The sequence below is a fragment of the Leucoraja erinacea genome, unplaced genomic scaffold (assembly GCF_028641065.1).
Source record: "Leucoraja erinacea ecotype New England unplaced genomic scaffold, Leri_hhj_1 Leri_162S, whole genome shotgun sequence".
NCBI lineage: Eukaryota > Metazoa > Chordata > Chondrichthyes > Rajiformes > Rajidae > Leucoraja > Leucoraja erinaceus.
Window position 1 is genome coordinate 220143 of NW_026575924.1, and position 21436 is coordinate 241578.

Sequence of the window (21436 nt, forward strand, 5' to 3'; positions counted from 1 at the left end):
CCCCTCCCCCCGGGTGAGTGGCAGCGGCGCCGACCAATGGGAGCCTGGACAGGCCGGTGTCGTCACACATGTCAGCCAATGAGCGTCGGGGGAGGCGGGCACCGCGCGAGGCCTGCTGGGGGATGTAGTCCTCCCCGCTGGGAATAAAACCTAATTCACGTCAGCTGCAGCTCGTCCCGGGGCCGCCAATCACCGCGCTCCTCACTGGCAGCGAACACGCGCGGAAACCCGGCCGGACAGACGCCGCCGGAGCCCGGTCTCAGCTTCTGTTTATCCAGAACCGTACTACAACTCCCGCCACGCCTTGCGGCGGCAGGCTGTGGGTGCGCATGCGTGCGGGGCACGCCGGGATAGAGGATGACCGCGATGGCGGCGGCTTGGAGGACCGGGTCGATGCTGCGAGGTAAATGTCCCCCAAAGGCCCTTCAGCCCGTCGTGTCCTGTCCTGCTGTCCGTGTCCCCCACAGGGAGGGAGGGAGGGAGGATGCAGGGGAGAGGAGGTTGGCCACAATAGACAATAGATGCAGGAGTAGAGGCCATTCGGCCCTTCGAGCCAGCACCGCCATTCAATGTGATCAAGGCTGATCATCCCCAATCAGTACCCCGTTCCTGCCTTCTCCCCATATCCCCTGACTCCGCTATCTTTAAGAGCCCTATCTAACTCTCTCTTGAAAGTATCCAGAGAACCGGCCTCCACCGCCCTCTGAAGCAGAGAATTCCACAGACTCACCACTCTCTGTGAGAAAAAGTGTTTCCTCGTCTCCGTTCTAAATGGCTTACCCCTTATTCTTAAACTGTGTGTGTGGCCCCTGGTTCTGGACTCCCCCAACATCGGGAACATGTTTCCTGCCTCTAGCGTGTCCAAGCCCTTAATAATCTTATATGTTTCAATGAGATACCCTCTCATCCTTCTAAACTCCAGAGTGTACAAGCCCAGCCGCTCCATTCTCTCAGCATATGACAGTCCCGCCATCCCGGGAATTAACCTTGTAAACCTACGCTGCACTCCCTCAATAGCAAGAACGTCCTTCCTCAAATTTGGAGACCAAAACTGCACAAAATACTCCAGGTGTGGTCTCACTAGGGCCCTGTACAACTGCAGAAGGACCTATTTGCTCCGATACTCAACTCCTCTTGTTATGAAGGCCAACATGCCATTTGTTTTCTTCACTGCCTGCTGTACCTGCATGCTTACTTTCATTGACTGATGGACAAGGACCCATTGTACTTATCCTTTTCCCAACCTGATGCCATTTAGATAATAATCTGCCTTCCTGTTTTGCCAGCAAAGTTTTGCCAACCTCATATTTATCCACATTAAACTGCATCTGCCATGCATCTGCCCACTCACCCAAGAGTGAGAAGGGGAAGATTTAATAGGAATAAGAGGGGCATTGTTTTCACACAGAGGGTGTTGGGTTCATGGAACGAGCTACAAGAGGAGGTAGTAGATGGTACAATAACAACATTAAACAAATATTTGGACTGGTATATGATTAGGACAGGTTTAGAGGGATATGGGCCAAACGCGGGCAAGTGGGACTGGTGTAGATGGGACATGTTGCTGGTCATGAACATGTTGTGCTGAAGAGGGTGTTTCCGTGCTGTGTAACTTGATGGCTGGTGGAATCTCGAGCAAAACACAAAGTGCTGGAGAAACTCAGCTGGTCAGGCAGCGTCTCTGGAGAAATGTTTGGAAGTAAAGTTCCTGTTCATGTTAAGACTGAAGAAGGGTCTCGACCCGAAACGTCAACCATATCATATTTCTCCGGAGATGCTGCCTAACCCCTTGAGCTGCTCCAGCATTTTGTGTCTATCTTCATTGTAAACCAGCATCTGCAGCTTGAACTATTCTAATGGACCATTCTATATTTCCCTGCACAGCATCTGCTTTGATCTATCGTTTTCACACCTTAACCTTCCATATCTCTAGACTCCCTCTCCCCTGACAGTCTGAAGAAGGGTCTCGACTCGAAACATCACCTATTCCTTCCCTCCGGAGATGCTGCCAGACCCGCTGAGTTACTCCAGCATGTTGTGTTTTCGGTGTGAACCAGCATCTGCAGTTCCTTGCTACGCACAGAGCTCAGTTGGGATATCTTGGTAGAATATAGTAGAATAGTTTCTTTATTGTCATTGTAACATGAACCATGTACAACAAAATTTTAAAATGTCAGCCAGTCAGTGCACCATTCAAACATTTCTAAAAGCTAACGATACATACAAGATAAAATATTAAAAAGATAAACAACTAAAATAAATATCATGAAAATAGCACGCATAAACACCCAACCCTCCATCCTTCTGTCGATTTCACAGTGTACCACAGTCCCTTAGTATGTATCGCCCCTGCGTTTAGTTTGGTGGGCATGGGCGGGTGATGGCACAGTGGTGCAGCGGGTAGAGCTGCTGGCTGTCGGAGCGTCTGTAACACGCTGTGATTTGCTTCCTACCCCGCAGGTCGCTGGTTCGGCCGCGCCATTGCCGGCCCTGGCACCGGCTCTTGCCACGCCCTGCCCAGCCGCGGTCGCCTGGCAACAAACATGCCGGCACTCGCCGATAGATCCATCCACTGTAACTGCGGAAGCAGACCGGCACTGCGAGCACAGGAGCCGCCGGGCGGTCCGGAGTCCCGGCTCCCAGAGTACATCCCACAGCGCCGAGCCAAGAACCCGATGGGCAAGATCGGGCTGGCCTGGTAAGGCTGGGAATGGTGTGGGGCGGAGGGGAGGTGGCTGCTGTAGGATAGTTTAGTTTAGAGATACAGCGCAGAAACAGGCCCTTCGGCCCACTGAGTCCGCACCAACCAGCGATCCCCGCACACTAACACTATCAATAGACAATAGGTGCAGGAGTAGGCCATTTGGCCCTTCAGCCAGCACCGCCATTCAATGTGATCATGGCTGATCATCCCCAATCAGTACCCCGATAAACACCCAGACTGCCTTGAAAATTCAAAAATGTGATCTTTTCCGATCACAACTTTAATATTATTGTATTATATGCTGTAAGTCAGTAACAGATAGGTAAATAAATTACAGCTTTCTAGCAAAAGACCAAGTCTTTATGGAGAAGATCAGTTGCTAGCTGGTACATTGGAATATCATGATCAGTAGCATCATCATACTCCTCAGATTGTAACCAATAAGCAACTCTGTACACCTTGTTTTTCCTCAACTTTTCAATTTTGGCATTGTAAACTACAAGTTTTTGCTCTTCAAACCACGCATGACATGCCTTTCTGCCCACTACTTTCCCATTAAGAATGTCCTGTAGATTCCATTTCTTAAGAAAAGGATATATTTTTTAAATAGCCTAAGTATCTAAGTAAGAGGGGATCTTATAGAAACTTACAAAATTCTTAAGGGGTTGGACAGGCTAGATGCAGGAAGATTGCTCCCGATGTTGGGGAAGTCCAGGACAAGGGGTCACAGCTTAAGGATAAGGGGGAAATCCATTAAAACCGAGATGAGAAGAACTTTTTTCACGCAGAGAGTGGTGAATCTCTGGAACTCTCTGCCGCAGAGGGTAGTCGAGGCCAGTTCATTGGCTATATTCAAGAGGGAGTTAGATGTGGCCCTTGTGGCTAAGGGGATCAGAGGGTATGGAGAAAAAGCAGGTACGGGATACTGAGTTGGATGATCAGCCATGATCATATTGAATGGCGGTGCAGGCTCGAAGGGCCGAATGGCCTACTCCTGCACCTAATTTCTATGTTTCTATGTATCCAAATAACAAACTAATCCCATTCACACAAGAATTGACAATATAACATGATTTTTCAATCTCACTGTCATGAATTCATTTGCTAGACGGAAGGAATTTGATGTTTAATTCCCATAAATTAATCTAGAAACATCCACTCAATATAATTTAAAAATTATTTTTTTTGCACAACACATGGGACTTCGATGCTCTTATGACATGATTGTCCAAAAAAAATGAGCATTTAAATCATCTTGCGAGTGGGTTTTTCTGGAACGCGATCGATTGGAACGTTGCATTTGCTGTGAATTTGAACCCCATATCGGCAGCAAAAACACTGCCGGTTCATATGGGGCCCAAATCACATTTTCGCAACGTAAAATTTGATTAAAGCCATCCCAAGAAGCAAGTTTATATGTAAAATAAACAACTTACACTTTGTTTTGTCCCATTCCTGTAAAGCACTTTGGTTCAAATACTGGTTTTGTTGAAAAGTGCTATATAAATAAAGATTATTATTATTATTATTATTCATGCGTTCCGCCACGTTGTAGGCGTTGAGGATGTTAGAAGTCGCTTTTTATTTTAATCAAATTATTAAATTGTCTCACGATTTAAAACAAAAATAAAATCGGCAACGGAAGTCGCATCAATTTTTCTTCAGCAGCTAGCAGCCCGAGGGAACCCGCCTCCGACAGGCAGGAGAAAACGGCATTTTAATCCCGCCCCACCCCCCCCCCCCCCCCCCTTCAAAGGCGCCAAAGTCGCGCACACGACCAGTGGCAGAACTGCAGCGCCACTGAAAGGTAAGTTTTGTAATCAGAATCAGAACCCGAATCAGAACCCGAATCAGAAGCCATGGATGAACAGCGAGGTCAGGCTACTGCTGAAAGCACGGGACACCGCTTTCAGGTCAGGCGATGCTCGAGCCTACAGTTCATCCAGGGCTAACCTGAAGAGGGGCATCAGGAAGGCCAAGCACTGCCATAAGCTCAGGATTGAGGAGCACTTCAACAACAACTCCGACCCCCGACGCATGTGGCAAGGCATCCAGGCCATCACGGACTACAGACCCTCCAACATCACCCCCACATCCAGCGACGCCTCCTTCCTTGAGGAGCTTAACCACTTCTATGGCCGCTTCGACAGGGACAATCTAGAGACAGCCATCAAGGCTGTGCTACCTGCCGATCACCAACCCCTCACACTCACCCCCTACGACGTGTACGTGGCACTGAGTAGGACTAATGCACGTAAGGCTGCTGGCCCTGACGGCATCCCCGGGCGCGTGCTCAGTGCCTGTGCTGCGCAGCTGACAGACGTCTGGACTGACATCTTCAACCTGTCACTTGCCCAAGCAGTTGTCCCCACTTGCCTTAAAGCCACCTCCATCGTGCCAGTGCCAAAACACTCCACTGCGGCAAGCCTCAACGACTTCCGCCCAGTTGCACTTATCCCCATCATCACCAAGTGCTTCGAGAGGCTGGTCCTGGCACACCTCAAAAGCTGCCTACCCCCCACACTGGATCCCTATCAGTTTGCCTACCGCAAGAACAGGAGTACGGAGGATGCCATCTCAACGGCACTTCACTCCGCCCTCTCCCACCTTGACAACAGAGACACTTATGTAAGAATGCTGTTCATCGATTACAGCTCAGCATTCAACACCATTATTCCATCAAAACTGATCACCAAACTCGGTAACCTGGGCATCGACCCCTCCCTCTGCAACTGGATACTGGACTTTCTAACCAACAGACCCCAGTCTGTGAGGTTAGACAAGCACACCTCTTCAACCCTCACCCTGAACACTGGCGTTCCTCAGGGCTGTGTGCTGAGCCCCCTCCTCTACTCCCTCTTCACCTATGACTGCACACCTGTACATGGTACTAACACCATCATCAAGTATGCAGATGATACAACGGTGATTGGCCTCATCAGCAACAACGATGAGCTGGCCTACAGGGAGGAGGTCCAGCACTTAGCAGCATGGTGCGCTGACAACAACCTGGCCCTTAACTCCAAGAAGACCAAGGAGCTCATTGTAGACTTCAGGAAGTCCAGAGGCGGCACGCACACCCCCATCCACATTAACGGGACGGAGGTGGAACGTGTTTCTAGCTTCAGGTTCCTGGGAGTCAACATCTCCGATGACCTCTCTTGGACCCACAATACCTCTACTCTGATCAAGAAGGCTCATCAGCGTCTCTTCTTCCTGAGGAGACTGAAGAAGGTCCATCTGTCTCCTCAGATCCTGGTGAACTTCTACCGCTGCACCATCGAGAGCATCCTTACCAACTGCATCACAGTATGGTATGGCAACTGCTCTGTCTCCGACCGGAAGGCACTGCAGAGGGTGGTGAAAATTGCCCAACGCATCACCGGTTCCACGCTCCCTTCCATTGAGTCTGTCCAAAGCAAGCGTTGTCTGCGGAGGGCGCTCAGCATCGCCAAGGACTGCTCTCACCCCAACCATGGACTGTTTACCCTCCTACCATCCGGGAGGCGCTACAGGTCTCTCCGTTGCCGAACCAGCAGGTCGAGGAACAGCTTCTTTCCGGCGGCTGTCACTCTACTCAACAACGTACCTCGGTGACTGCCAATCACTCGGTGACTGCCGGACACTTATTATTTATTTTTTATTCAAATCGTTTGCTATGTCGCTCTTCAAGGGAGATGCTAAATGCATTTCGTTGTCTCTGTACTGTACACTGACAATGACAATTAAAATTGAATCTGAATCTGATCTGAATCTGTAACATTGCTGGTATATAGTAGTTCAGGACTGCTCTCTACTCTGGTTGTGGTAGGATGATTCAGTTGCCTGATAACAGCAAATAATTGATTAAGTTCACAAGTTATAGTAGAATTAGACCATTCGGCCCCATCTAATCTACTCTGCCATTCAATCATGCTGATCTCTACCCTCTAATCCAATGTTCCTGCCTTCTCACCATAACTCTTGACACCTAATCAAGAATTTGTCTATCTCTGCCTTAAAATATCCACTGACTTGGCCTCCACAGCCGTCTGTGGCAATGGGTTCCACAGATTAACTACCCTCTGGCTAAAGAAGTTCCACCTCGCCATGAGGTCCCCCCCCTCATTCTTCTAAACTCCAGCGAGTACAGGCCCAGTGCCGTCAAACGCTCTTCATATGTTAACCCACTCATTCCTGGGATCGTTCTCGTAAACCTCCTCTGCACCCTCTCCAGAGCCGGCACAGATTTGCTCACAGTACTCCAAATGTGGAGTAGCGACCAGCGCCTTATAGAGACCAGAACCAGGGGCCACACACCGTTTAAGAATAAGGGGTAAGCCGTTTAGAACGGAGACGAGGAAACACTTTTTCTCACAGAGAGTGGTGAGTCTGTGGAATTCTCTGCCTCAGAGGGCGGTGGAGGCCGGTTCTCTGGATGCTTTCAAGAGAGAGCTAGATAGGGCTCTTAAAGATAGCGGAGTCAGGGGATATGGGGAGAAGGCAGGAACGGGGTAACTGATTGGGGATGATCAGCCGTGGCCACATTGAATGGCGGTGCTGGCTCGAAGGCCCGAATGGCCTCTACACCTGCACCTATTGTCTATTGTCTGTTGTTCATTGGCCTCCCACATTCCTAGGACGTGCAAGTTTGTAGGTGAATTGGCTTCTGTAAATTGCCCCGAGTGTGTGTAGGATAGTACGAGTGTAAGGGGTGATCACTGGTCGTCACGGACTAGGTGGGCTGAAGGGCCTGTTTCCACACTGAGTGGTGAGTCTGTGGAATTCTCTGCCTCAGAGGGCGGTGGAGGCCGGTTCTCTGGATACTTTCAAGAGAGAACTAGATAGGGCTCTTAAAGATAGCAGAGTCAGGGGATATGGGGAGGAGGCAGGAACGGGGTACTGATTGGGGATGATCAGCCATGATCATATTGATGGCGGTGCCGGCTCGAAGGGCCGAATGGCCTCCTCCTGCACCTATTGTCTATTGTTTATTAAGATAGACACAAAATGCTGGAGTAACTCAGCGGGACAGGCAGCATCTCTGGAGAGAAGGAATGCATTTCGGAAGACAATGCATTTCGTTGTCTCTGTACTGTACACTGACAATGACAATTAAAATTGAATCTGAATCTGAATGGGTGATGTTTTGGGTCAAGGGCCAGATGGCCTACTCCTGCACCTATTGTCTATAAGATAACATTTATTTTTGGTTCAAAAACAGCACCCGTTGACCATCACTCCCCATTTGTGACCACCTCCCCCCATCCCGCCCCGCTACAGGTTGTTTGGCCTGCCCTCGGGCGTCATCAGCTTCCTGCTGGTCAAACGACAGGTGGACAAGAACCGTCTGAAGCAGGTGCAGGCCCGGCGGAGGATGAAGGTCGCCAACGAGGGCGAGTACCGGAGCGAGAGGTACCGTCAGCACAGCGCCACCAGCAGTACGGGCTGAGGGGCAGCTCTGGATCACCACCCCACCCCCCACCCTGTACAATCAGCCCTCTGGACCTCTGCTTCACCTGATCTCCCGATGGCTCAGCGCTTCAACTCCCTCTCCCAATCCAAATCCGACCTCTCTGTCCTGGGCCTCCTCCATGTTCAGAGTGAGCACCACCGGAAATTGGAGGAGCAGCACCTCATATTCCGCTTGGGCAGTCTGCACCCTAGCGGCATAAACATTGACTTCTCCAATTTCCGGTAGCCCTTGCTGTCTCCTCCCTTCTCAGCTCTCCCTCAGCCCTCGGGCTCCTCCTCTTCCTTTCTTCTCCCCGCCCCCCCCCCCCCCCCCCCCCCCACCACATCAGTCTGAAGAAACGTTGCCTATTTCCTTCGCTCCATAGATGCCGCCGCACCCGCTGAGTTTCTCCAGCAATTTTGTCTACCTTCGATTTTTCAGCATCTGCAGTTCCTTCTTGAACAGTTGGTATCACTGACAGTAACAAAGTGCTGGAGGAACTCGGTGTATCAGGCAGCATCTGTGGACCCTTCCGCTCGAGAAGGCGGACAAAAAAGGGAGACACAGAGATATGAAGGGGCAAGGTGTGAAAATGGGAGATCAAAGGGGGACGAATGTAGAATGGATCGTTGGTCGACAAAAATGCTGGAGAAACTCAGCGGGTGAGGCAGCATCTATGGAGCGAAGGAATAGGTGACGTTTCGTGTCGAGACCCTTCTTCAGACTGATGTGGGGGTGGGAGGGGGGGGGGGCGGGAAAAAGAAAGGAAGAAGCACAGACAATGGGCTGTGGGAGAGCTGGGAAGGGGAGGGGAAGGAGGGAGAAAGCAGGGACTACCTGAAATTGGAGAAGTCAATGTTCCTACCGCCGGGGTGCAAACTGCCCAAGCGAAATATGGTCCGAAGAAGGATCTCGACCCTGAAACGTCACCTATTCCGTCGCTCCATAGATGCTGCCTCACCCGCTGAGTTTCTCCAGTATTTTTATCCACAAGCGAAATATGAGGTGCTGCTCCTCCAATTTGCGGTGGGACTCACTTTGGGCCATGTAGGAGTGACTGATTTTGCAAATGACTGGCTAGCATCTTGAAGATTCAAGGTACACAAAATTGCTGGAGAAACTCAGCGGGTGCAGCAGCATCTATCGAGCGAAGGAAATAGGCTTTGCCTATTTCCTTCGCTCCATAGATGCTGCTGCACCCGCTGAGTTTCTCCAGCAATTTTGTGTACCTTCGATCTTCCAGCATCTGCAGTTCCTTCTTGAACATGTTGAAGATTCAGATATGTTTCAGATACCAGCAGGGGGAAGCACTCTCAAGTCAAACTCAAGATATGCTGAAGTAACTGTAAAATGACTTACTGCACACACAAGTCTTTTACTGTAACTGTTTATTTAAGTAACTAGTTGGCACTGTGCTGTAGCTGTCCGTGGTCATCACTGGAGCTAGAGAGCGAGCTAGAGGTGGGGACACTACAATTATACTGGAGACAATGGGGAGTGGTTAGTAATACGGGAGGTCACTATGGTTAAAGGAACATGCACTGATCTACATCCTTCCTCTTAGAAACAAAAGCATGGCAGGTACTATACAGAGTGACCACGGCTCATACGCTACGAACACCACCCGCACCGGCAATAGTACAACACTATGCGAGTTCCCCGTAGCGGACAGGCGGCCTGACCAGCCGGCCAGAGCGGGTGCGTAAACCGCTCTCCTCCTCATCGTCGGGAACGGAAGGGACAGCAGCCGGGGGATGGGCAGGGGAGGCGGGCGGAGGAGAACGCGGGGCTGCGGGCGGAGAAACAGGCTTGGCAGGGGAGGGAGGTTTTGCGGGCGATGCTGGCTTGACAGGCGAGGCAGGGGAACGGGCGGACAGTTGTGAAGGTAGGGTGCGTGGCATGCGAGGTGTAGACGGGGCGCGAGGGGCAACGGGAGGTCGAGAGGAGATGGGGGGGTGAGAAGGATCCGCGGGAGGCGGAGCGGGCTCATTCACAAGGAGTAAGTGCTGGCGGGAGCGACGGTAGACAGTCCCCTCGTAGTCGATGAAGTAGGAGCGCGGAGAACCGGCGTCGCCGACTACGACGGCCAGGCGGTAGTGGCCAGTGGGGGACCGCATCCGGACAACCTGCTCCGGGACCAGACGTGGGAGTAGCCGGGCGGATTTGTCGAAGGAGCGCTTCTGGGTCACCTGTTTCTTGACAATGCGCTCAGTGACAGTGGCAGGATTTTGTACTGAGGGCTTGAGGGACTGCTGGGAGACCGGCAGGGGAGGTCTGGTGGTGCGAGACATAAGGCGCTGGGATAGCGGGATAGACAGCATCTCTGGAGAGAAGGAATGGGCGACGTTTCGGGCTGAGACCCTTCTTCAGACTGAGTGTCAGGGGTGAGGGAGACCCACAGAGATATGAAAGGGCAAGGTGTGAAAATGAGAGATCAAAGGGGATGAATGTAGAATGTAGCCTATTTCCTTCGCTCCATAGATGCTGCTGCACCCGCTGAGTTTCTCCAGCAATTTTGTGTACCTTCGATCTTTGGGCCCCGGACAGAAAGTTCGGCTTGGGAATGGGAGGGGGGAGTCGAAGTGCTGAGCCACCGGGAGATCAGGTTGATGGAACGTCGGTCTGAAGAAGGGTCCTGACCCGAAATCCCCGTCTGCCTGTTTCGTTCCCCCCCACCACAGGTGCTGCCTGACCCACTGAGTTCCTCCAGCACTTTGTACTTGATTCCAGCTTCTTGTATTTCTACCTGTTTAACTCCATCGCTCCAGAGAACACTGAAGCTGCCACTTCCACAGTGCTTGCAGTGAATCTACAGCCAATACTTCTTCTCGGATGTAATTATTTACAATAGTATGATTGTAATTAAAGTTTCAAGTTACTCTTAAATGTGTTTGCCTGTGCCGGCTTTGAGTCAGCGCTTGTGAATATTTACATTGCAACTACACTGGAGACGCCCAAGATTAGATCATTCATTCATTTGTTCTTTATTAGGGGCGGCACGGTGGTGCAGCGGGTAGAGCTGCTGCCTCACAGCGCCAGAGACCCGGGTTCCATCCTGACTACGGGTGCTGTCTGTACGGAGTTTGCACGTTCTCCCCCCGTGACCTGCGTGGGTTTTCTCTGGGTGCTCCGGTTTCCTCCCACACTCCAAAGACGTGCAGGTTTGTAGGTGAATTGGCTTGGTGTAAATGTAATTGGTCCCTAGTGTGTGTAGGTAGGTAGGCCCCCCTCGGTCATGACTGACCATGGGTGATGCATCCTGGTCGGATGCAAGCCTGGGCCATCATAGAAACATAGAAATTAGGTGCAGGAGTAGGCCATTCGGCTCTTCGAGCCTGCACCGCCATTCAATATGATCATGGCTGATCATCCAACTCGAAGCCTATTTCCTTCGCTCCATAGATGCTGCTGCACCCGCTGAGTTTCTCCAGCAATTTTGTGTACCTTCGATCTTCCAGCATCTGCAGTTCCTTCTTGAACATGTTGAAGATTCAGATATGTTTACACCAGCAGGGGGAAGCACTCTCAAGTCAAACTCAAGATATGCTGGAGTAACTCAGCGGGATAGACAGCATCTCTGGAGAGAAGGAATGGGCGACGTTTCGGGCTGAGACCCTTCTTCAGACTGAGTGTCAGGGGAGAGGGAGACACACAGAGATATGAAAGGGCAAGGTGTGAAAAAGAGATCAAAGGGGATGAATGTAGAATGGATCATTGGTCGACAAAAATGCTGGAACAACTCAGCGAGTGAGGCAGGATCTATGGAGCGAAGGAATAGGTGACGTTTCTGGTTGAGACCCGTCTTCTGACTAGAATACTTGGGCTTGGGCATTGACTCATAATTTTTGACACTCATAATTTTAAAGACCTCTATCAAGGGGGTCTTTATTCTTTGGAGTGCAGAAGGTTAAGAGGGGACTTGATAGAGGTCTTTAAAATGATGAGAGGGATAGACAGAGTTGACGTGGACAAGCTTTTCCCATTGAGAGTAGGGAAGATTCAAACAAGAGGACATGATTTGAGAATTAAGGGACAGAAGTTTAGGGGTAACATGAGGGGGAACTTCTTTACTCAGAGAGTGGTGGCCGTGTGGAATGAGCTTCCAGTGGAAGTGGTGGAGGCAGGTTCGTTTTTATCATTTAAAAATAAATTGGATAGTTATATGGATGGGAAAGGAATGGAGGGTTATGGTCTGAGTGCAGGTAGATGGGACTAGGTGAGAGTAAGTGTTCGGCACGGACTAGAAGGGCCGAGATGGCCTGTTTCCGTGCTGTAATTGTTATATGGTTCTAATAGATCAATGTTAGCTATGGGAAGGTGAGAATAAGGCATACAAAGATAACATTTAATCAGAAAGACAGTGGTGGGAGAACTGGGAAGGGGGAGGGATGGAGAGAGAGGGAAAGCAAGGGCTACTTGAAGTTAGAGAAGTCAATGTTCATACCACTGGGGTGTAAGCTGCCCGAGCGAAATATGAGGTGCTGCTCCTCCAATTTGCGCTGGGACTCACTCTGACAGTGGAGGAGGCCCAGGACAGAAAGGTCAGATTGAGAATGGGAGGGGGAGTTGAAGTGCTGAGCCACCGGGAGATCAGGCAGGTTTGGGCGGACTGAGCGGAGGTGTTGGGCGAAACGATCGCCGAGCCTGCGCTTGGTCTCGCCGATGTAGAGGAGTCCACACCTGGAACAGCGGATACAGGAGATGAGGTTGGAGGAGGTGCAGGTGAACCTCTGCCTCACCTGAAAGGACTGTCGGGGTCCTTGGACGGAGTTGAGGGAGGAGATATTGGGTCTGGTGTTGCATCTCCTGCGGTTGCTGGGGAGGGAGGGGGTGGTTTGGGTGGGAAGGGACGAGTTGACCAGGGTGTTGTGAGATGTTTACACCAGCAGAGGGGAGCACTGAGCTGAAAGAAAGTTAACCTCACCCCACCCTCTTTACTGGAGATATCCCTGTGGTCTTCCTCATCGTCATGGAAACAGGCCCTTCAGTTCATTGTCCCGTGTACCGAGGTACAGTGAAAAGCTTCTGTTGCCTGCTCACTGGTCAGCGGAGAGACTGATACATGATCACAATCCAGCCGTCCACTGTGTACTGGTGTAGGAACTGCAGGTGCAGGTTTACGCCAAAGATAGGCACAAAGTGCTGGAGTAAGCATCAGCGGGATGGGACAGGCATAGGTGACGGAGAAACATTGAGACCCTTGGCGTTTCACAGAAACGTCACCTATGGAGTAACTCAGATGCTGCCTGCAGCCGCTGTGTTACTCCAACACTGTGTCTATAGGTGACAGATACAGGATCAAGGGAGTAACGCAGTGCAAGTCAGGTCCGATCAAGGTGGATCCGATGGATCACCAATGACGTTTTGGGAGGTCAGGACCGCTCTCTTCAGACTGGTTGGAAAGGTCAGTTGCCTGAAACAGCCAGAATCCATGTTCTGCCACAGATGCTAGAGGTGTGCCACTGAGTTTCCACACTCTGTGAAACTTCACCTATCATGTTCTCCACAGATGCTGCCTGACCCGCTGAGTTACTCCAGCACTCTGTGTCTATCTTCACCCGCCAGCCAGCTTCACTAAAGATTCCATCGAGAGACTGTTTAAGAAGGAACTGCAGATGCTGGAAAATCGAAGGTAGACAAAAGTGCTGGAGTAACTCAGCGGGTGCAGCAGCATCAATGGAGCGAAGGAAATAGGTAACGTTTCGGCCCGAAACGTTGCCTATTTCCTTCAGGGTTTCATCCCGAAACGTTACCTATTTCCTTCGCTTCATTGATGCTGCCTGACCCGCTGAGTTACTCCAGCACTGTGTATCTATCTTCGGTATAAACCAGCATCTGCAGTTCCTCCCTACACACTAATGGAGGCCCAGGCTGCTGTGGGGCCTCCAGCTGCCCACCCCACCGAGAGTTAGAGCCTCTCATTTTAATTTTAAACATTTTATTTCTGCCTCTCTTCCCCAGCGCAGGAAACATCTGCTGATCCGGCCACAAGACATCGTGTCTATATGGACAGGAAACGTTTTTAGTTTAGTTTAGAGATACAGCGCGGAAACAGGCCCTTCGGCCCACCGAGTCCGTGCCGACCAGCGATCCCCGCTCACTAGGGACAGTTTACATTTATACCAAGCCAATTAACCTACAAACCTGCACGTCTTTGGAGTGTAAGGTGTAAAATGTCGAAAGGTGGAGAGGGATAAGGGCCCAACGCTGGCAGGTGGGACGAGTGTAGATGGGGCACGTTGGTCGCTGTCGATGCTCCCTCTTCTCCCCTCCCCCATCGGGCAAGAGGCACGAAGGTCAGCTAGCCAAGAATATAGAGCAGGATAGTAAAAGCTTCTTTACAATACAATACAATTTATTTGTCATTTGAACCCCATTGAGGTTCAAACGAAATGTTGTTTCTGCAGTGATACACACAAGAAAGAACCAAGACACAACACAATTTACACAGACATCCATCACAGCGCATCTCCTCCTCGCTGTGATGGAAGGCAAAGACTTATCTCTCCCCTGCACTCCCCATTCCCCTCCCGATGTCAGAGTCAAAGTCAAAGCCCCCGGCGGGCGATGGTAATTGTCCCGCGGCCATTAACGCCGCGCCGGGTGATGCAAGGCCACGCTCCGGGTCTTGTTGTTGGAGCCCCCGGCGGGCGCTAGCAAAGTCCCGCAGCCATTCCAAGCCGCGCGGGGCGGTGATGTAAGGCCCCGCTCCAGGTACTCTTCAACCCCGCAACTCGGGCGGGTGAAGTCGCCGTTGCGGAAGCCCCGAAAAGCGGTCTCCCAGCAGGGACCCGCGGGCTCCCGGTGTCACTGTCCACCAGACCTGCGGTTGGAGCCTCCGAATCCCCGGGGTCGGGTCGCAGCAGCGCGCCACCACCGCTCCTCCCGCTCCGAACTCGGCCAGCTCCGCGATGGTGAGTAGGTCCGCAGGCTCCGCGACTGGAGCCCCAGGTCGTTCCTGCTGGAGGCCGCTCCACGGTGCTAGGCCCCAACGACAACGGAGACCCGACAGAGAAAAGGTCGGGTTCTCCGTGCAGGGGATAGATTTTTTAAAGTTTCCCCCCCCACCCCCCCACACACATACCCACACACATACCCACACACATACCCACACACATACACAAAAAAAGGTACTTTGGATCCATCTTCACTAAGGAGGACACAAACAATCTTCCTGATGTACTAGTGGCCAGAGGATCTGGGGTGACGGAGGAACTGAAGGAAATCCACCTTCAGGCAGGAAATGGTGTTGGGTAGACTGACGGGACTGAAGGCTGATAAATCCCCAGGGCCTGATGGTCTGCATCCCAGGGTACTTAAGGAAGTGGCTCTAGAATTCGTGGACGCATTGGTGATCATTTTCCAATGTTCTATAGATTCAGGATCAGTTCCTGTGGATTGGAGGGTAGCTAATGTTATCCCACTTTTTAAGAAAGGTGGGAGAGAGAAAACGGGGAATTATAGACCAGTTAGCCTGACATCGGTGGTGGGGAAGATGCTGGAGTCAATTATAAAAGATGAGATAACGGCACATTTGGATAGTAGTAACAGGATCGGTCCGAGTCAGCATGGATTTACGAAGGGGAAATCATGCCTGACTAATCTTCTGGAATTTTTTGAAGATGTAACTGGGAAAAATGGACAAGGGAGAGCCAGTGGATGTAGTGTACCTGGACTTTCAGAAAGCATTTGATAAGGAGATTAGTGGGCAAAATTAGGGCACATGGTATTGGGGGTAGAGTGCTGACATGGATAGAAAATTGGTTGACAGACAGGAAACAAAGAGTCGGGATTAACGGGTCCCTTTCAGAATGGCAGGCAGTGACTATGCTGAGACCACAGCTATTAATGATTTAGATGAAGGGATTCAAAGTAACATTAGTAAATTTGCAGATGACACAAAGCTGGGTGGCTATGTGAACTGTGAGGAGGATGCTATGAGAATGCAGGTTGACTTGGACAGGTTGGTTGAGTGGGCAGATGCATGGCAGATGCAGTTTAATGTGGATAAATGTGAGGTTATCCACTTGGGTGGGAAAAAACAGGAAATCAGATTACTATATATAACCATATAACAATTACAGCATGGAAACAGGCCATCTCGACCCTTCTAGTCCGTGCCGAACACATATTCTCCCCTAGTCCCATATACCTGCACTCAGACCATAACTCTCCATACCTTTCCCGTCCATATAACTATCCAATTTATTTTTAAATGATAAAAACGAACCTGCCTCCACCACCTTCACTGGAAGCTCATTCCACACAGCCACCACTCTCTGAGTAAAGAAGTTCCCCCTCATGTTACCCCTAAACTTCTGTCCCTTAATTCTCAAGTCATGTCCCCTTGTTAGAATGTTCCCTACTCTCAGTGGGAAAAGCTTTTCCACGTCAACTCTGTCTATCCCTCTCATCATTTTAAAGACCTCTATCAAGTCCCCACTTAACCTTCTGCGCTCCAAAGAATAAAGCCCTAACTTGTTCAACCTTTACTATCTGAATGGTGTCAAGATGGGAAAAGGGGAAGTGTATGGTGGGGAAGTACAATGGGATCTGGGGGAGTAGACTTGATGGGCCGAATGGCCTAATTCTGCTCCTATCACTTGAGACTCTTGTGTACCAACTCAGTATGGTCTATGTACTTAATATGATTGTACCTAATAGTAAGATTATCTATAGTAATTGGTAAATACCTATTGTACATTTACATTTAGTAATATAGTTACACTATAGTAATATAATATACTTTAGTAATAATACACATTAGTAATAATATACTTTTGTTATAATACACTCTAGTAATATAATACTCTATTCCATCTAGTAATATAGTAATGCATAACAATAAGGTTACCCATAGTAAAATTGACACTGAACTCCACACAAAAATTGTCTCTGCACTTGGGTACATGTCACAATAAAGTCACGCATTGAGGGGATGGGACCCAACAGGTCCCCCTTGGTCTAGTACTCTAAAGTAGACAAAAATGCTGGAGAAACTCAGTGGATGAGGCAGCATCTATGGAGCGAAGGAATTAGGCCCTTCGAGCCTGCACCGCCATTCAATATGATCATGGCTGATCATCCAACTCAGTATCCTGTTCCTGCCTTCTCTCCATACCCCCTGATCCCTTTAGCCACAAGGGCCACATCTAACTCCCTCTTAAATATAGCCAATGAACTGTGGCCTCAACTACCCTCTGTGGCAGAGAGTTCCAGAGATTCACCACTCTCTGTGTGAAAAAGGTTTTTTCTCATCTCAGTCCTAAAAGATTTCCCTTTTATCCTTAAACTGTGTGACCCCTTGTTCTGGACTTCCCCAACATCGGGAACAATCTTCCTGCATCTAGCCTGTCCAACCCCTTAAGAATTTTGTAAGTTTCTATAAGATACCCCCCTCAATCTTCTAAATTCTAGCGAGTACAAGCCGAGTCTATCCAGTCTTTCTTCATATGAAAGTCGTGACATCCCAGGAATCAGTCTGGTGAACCTTCTCTGTACTCCCTCTGTGGCAAGAATGTCTATCCTCAGAATTGGAGACAAAAAATGTACGCAATACTCCAGGTGTGGTCTCACCAAGACCCTGTACAACTGCAGTAGAACCTCCCTGCTCCTATACTCAAATCATTTTGCTATGAATGCTAACATACCATTAGCTGTCTTCACTGCCTGCTGCACCTGCATGCCTACTTTCAATGACTGGTGTACCATGACACCCAGGTCTCGTTGCATCTCCCCTTTTCCTAATCGGCCACCATTCAGATAATAGTCTGCTTTCCTATTTTTGCCACCAAATGAGATTACCCTTGAGTTTTTTGTGCAAAAACAGTACGTGATATCGCTACAATTTTTCACCAGCTGCCTCACCGTTCTCCTGTGCCGTGAACGCGACAAGTTTCGTTCCGATCGCTGGTCTATTGTAAAGTTCTTTACGGTTTAAAAACCGTAAAAACCGCGGGTGCGCACACAGTCGCCGCTGCGCAGATTGGTCGCCGCTCCTGTCACTCAGGAAGGGGGCGTCGCTGGGACGAGGTTCACCACGGGTCACGGGTCACGGGACGGGCAGCGCTCCAGCGGATCCTGCCCGCGGGCACCGATATACGGCGACCGGCACGAGCGCGCCACACCGTTACACGGAGAGAGGGAACGCACAGCACGGGGTGGGGGGAGGGGGAGTGGGGATGGGGGGAGGGGGAGAGAGAGAGAGAGAGAGAGGGGGGGGTGTGGAGTGCAGGGGGGTAGGGAGGGGGGTAGAAAGGGTCCGGGCGATGGGCAAGGTGGGATAGAGGGCGCAGTAGAGGGAGGGAGGGGGGAGTAGAATGGGTTGTAGATTTAGGAGAGCTCCCCCTCCCCTCACCATCAACAACACCACAGTCACATCCGTGGAGTCTTTTAAGTTCCTGGGAACCATCATCTCCAAGGACCTTAAGTGGGGGGCTACCATCGACTCCACAGTCAAAAAGGCACAACAGAGGATGTACTTCCTGCGGCAGCTGAGGAAACACAATCTGCCACAGGCAATGACGGTCCAATTCTACACGGCCATCGTAGAGTCTGTCCTCACCTTCTCCATCATGGTCTGGTTTGGCTCAGCCACCAAGCACGACACCTGGAGGCTGCAGCGAATCGTCCGATCAGCAGAGAAACCTTCCCTCCATTGATGAACTGTACACTGCAAGGGCCAGGAAGCGAGCGGGCAAGATCATCTCTGACCCCTCTCACCCTGGCCACAAACTCTTTGAATCACTTCCCTCTGGAAGGCAACTCCGGACTGTCAAAGCTGCCACCGCCAGACATAAAAGAGTTTTTAACCACGAGTAGTTGCTCTACTCAACAGCCAAAAATCTGTAGCCTCCCTTTGATCTGGTATTTTGTTGGTTCACATGCTTGATCAATGGTGTTTTATCATTAATTTTGTACTGTTATTAATGTTTAGTGTTTTCTGAGTCATTTGTAACTGTCACTGTATGTCATGTTGTTACTTGTGGGCGGAGCACCAAGGCAACTTCCTTGTATGTGAATACTTGGCCAATAAACTTACTTACTTACTTAGAGGGAGGTGGGGGACAGGGAGGGGTGGATTTGATGGGAGGGGAATCGCGTGAGTGGTGGAATATTGCGTTGGGGGACCAGCCCTCCCATGTGACAGGGATCCCACTTAGTCTTGTCTGCTTTAAACTGTGCCCTCCTCGTCTTAAAGCAATGTCCTCTAGGATTGAACCACCCTGGGGAAAAAGGTTCAATAGACAATAGACAATAGGTGCAGGAGGAGGCCATTCAGCCCTTCGAGCCAGCACCGCCATTCAATGTGATCATGGCTGATCATCCACAATCAGTACCCCGTTCCTACCTTCTCCCCATATCCCCTGACTCCGCTATCTTTAAGAGCCCGATCTAGCTCTCTCTTGAAAGCATCCAGAGAACTGGCCTCCACCGCCCTCTGAGGCAGAGAATTCCACAGACTCACCACTCTCTGTGAGAAAAAGTGTTTCCACGTCTCCGTTCTAAATGGCTTACCCCTTATTCTTAAACTGTGTGTGGCCCCTGGTTCTGGACTCCCCCAACATCGGGAACATGTTTCCTGCCTCCAGCGTGTCCAAACCCTTAATAATCTTAAATGTTTCAATAAGATCCCCTCTCGTCCCAGAGTGTACAAGCCCAGCTGCTCCATTCTCTCAGCATATGACAGTCCCGCCATCCCGGGAATTAACCTTATAAACCTACGCTCATAAGTGATAGGAGAATAATTAGGCCATTCGGCCCCATCAAGTCTACTCCGCCATTCAATCATGGCTGATCTATCTCTCCCTCCTAACCCCATTCTACTGCCTTCTCCCCATAGGCTTGATGGGCCGAATGGATTAATTCTGCTCCTATCACTTATGAACCTACAGTCAAGAATCTATCTATCTCCACCTTAAAAATATCCATTGACTCAGCCTGCACAGTCTTGTTACTCCTGTGAAGTGGCTCGGACACGGCAGCAGGTCAGTAAATTCTCAGACACCACCACAGCTTGTAATCAACAGCATTTTAATACAATATTATACAGAATTCCAGTATTTAATCAGCCTTGTAAATGTTCCGCTGGTAAATAAAATATATGTAACAGTAAACAATGTCCTTCTGTGGTCAGGTCAGAGGTGGGGGGGTGGGTAGAGACACTGCCTTAGACCCTGGTTCAATCCTGACCTCGGCTACTGTGTGTGTGTGTGTGTGTAAATATGTCTGTCTGTGTACTGTGTGTGTGTGTGTGTGCGTGTGTGTGTGTGTGTGTGTACTGTGTGTGTGAATACTGTGTGTGTGTGTGCGTGTGTGTGTGTGTAATGTGTGTGTGTGTGTGTGTGTAAGTATGTGTGTGTGTATATATGTGTGTGTGTGTGTGTAAATATGTGTGTGTGTGTGTGTGTGTGTGTGTGTGTCTGTGTGTGTGTGTGTGTGTGTGTGTGTGTGTGTGTGTGTGTGTGTGTGTGTGTGTGTGTGTGTGTGTGTGTGTCTGTGTGTGTGTGTGTGTGCGCGCGCGTGTGTGTGTCTGTGTGTCTGTGTGTTGTGTGTGTGTGTGTGTGTGTCTGTGTGTGTGTGTGCGGAGTTTGCACGTTCTCCCTGTGACCGCGTGGGTTTTCTCCAGGTGCTCCAGGTTTCCCTCCACGTCCCAGAGACCGCGCAGGTTTGTGGGTTTAACTGGGCCCCGTAAGTTGGTCTCAGTCGGTCGTTGAGGGGGTAGAATCTCGATGGGGATGGGATTAGTAACAGGGCATGACGCAAAGTGCTGGAGAAACTCAGCGGGTCGGGCAGCATCCGTGGAGGGAATGGACAGATGACCATTGGGTTGGGCACCTCCCTAACACAGGGTTGGTGTAAAGGGGTGGCTATTGGTCGGTGTGGACTCGAAGGGAACATCTCTCTGCTGCTTCTCTCTTTACTTCACTGGAACACACGACAATGAACTAAACTAAAGAGAGAAACAGCACGGAGATCGGCCGCTCATCCAGTGGGTCGAACCAGTCAATAAACAACAGACAGTAGATGCAGGAGGAGGCCATTCAGCCCGTCGAGCCAGCACCGCCATTCAATGTGAACATGGCTGATCACAATGAATGGCGGTGCTGGCTCGAGGGGCCGAATGGCCTCCTCCTGCACCTGTTTTCTATGCTTCCCTAGGGTGTAGGATAGTGTTAGTCTGCGGGGTGATCACTGGACGGCACGGACCCGGTGGGCCGAAGGGCCTGTTTCCATGCTGTATCTCTAAACTAAACTAGACTAAAACTGGGAGCTAACGATGGGGGAGAGAAAGAGAC

General features: G+C 50.3%; 1 protein-coding gene across 4 annotated transcripts; it reads left to right on the plus strand.

Moving 5' to 3' along the window:
- Positions 1-292: 292 nt before the first annotated feature.
- Positions 293-20370, plus strand: si:ch73-71c20.5 (DUF4748 domain-containing protein). Of its 4 annotated transcripts, none has more exons than XM_055665929.1 (5): positions 293-403; positions 2461-2698; positions 7967-8098; positions 11130-11299; positions 19981-20370. In XM_055665929.1, the coding sequence occupies exons 1-5, from the start codon at positions 358-360 to the stop codon at positions 20001-20003; spliced, it is 609 nt and encodes a 202-aa protein (XP_055521904.1). In that variant the 5' UTR covers positions 293-357; the 3' UTR covers positions 20004-20370. The 4 variants fall into 4 exon arrangements, with proteins under 4 accessions (XP_055521904.1, XP_055521903.1, XP_055521905.1 ...); XM_055665928.1 differs by lacking the exons at positions 11130-11299; positions 19981-20370 and adding exons at positions 9703-9836; positions 10620-10808; XM_055665930.1 differs by lacking the exon at positions 11130-11299.
- Positions 20371-21436: the final 1066 nt, after the last annotated feature.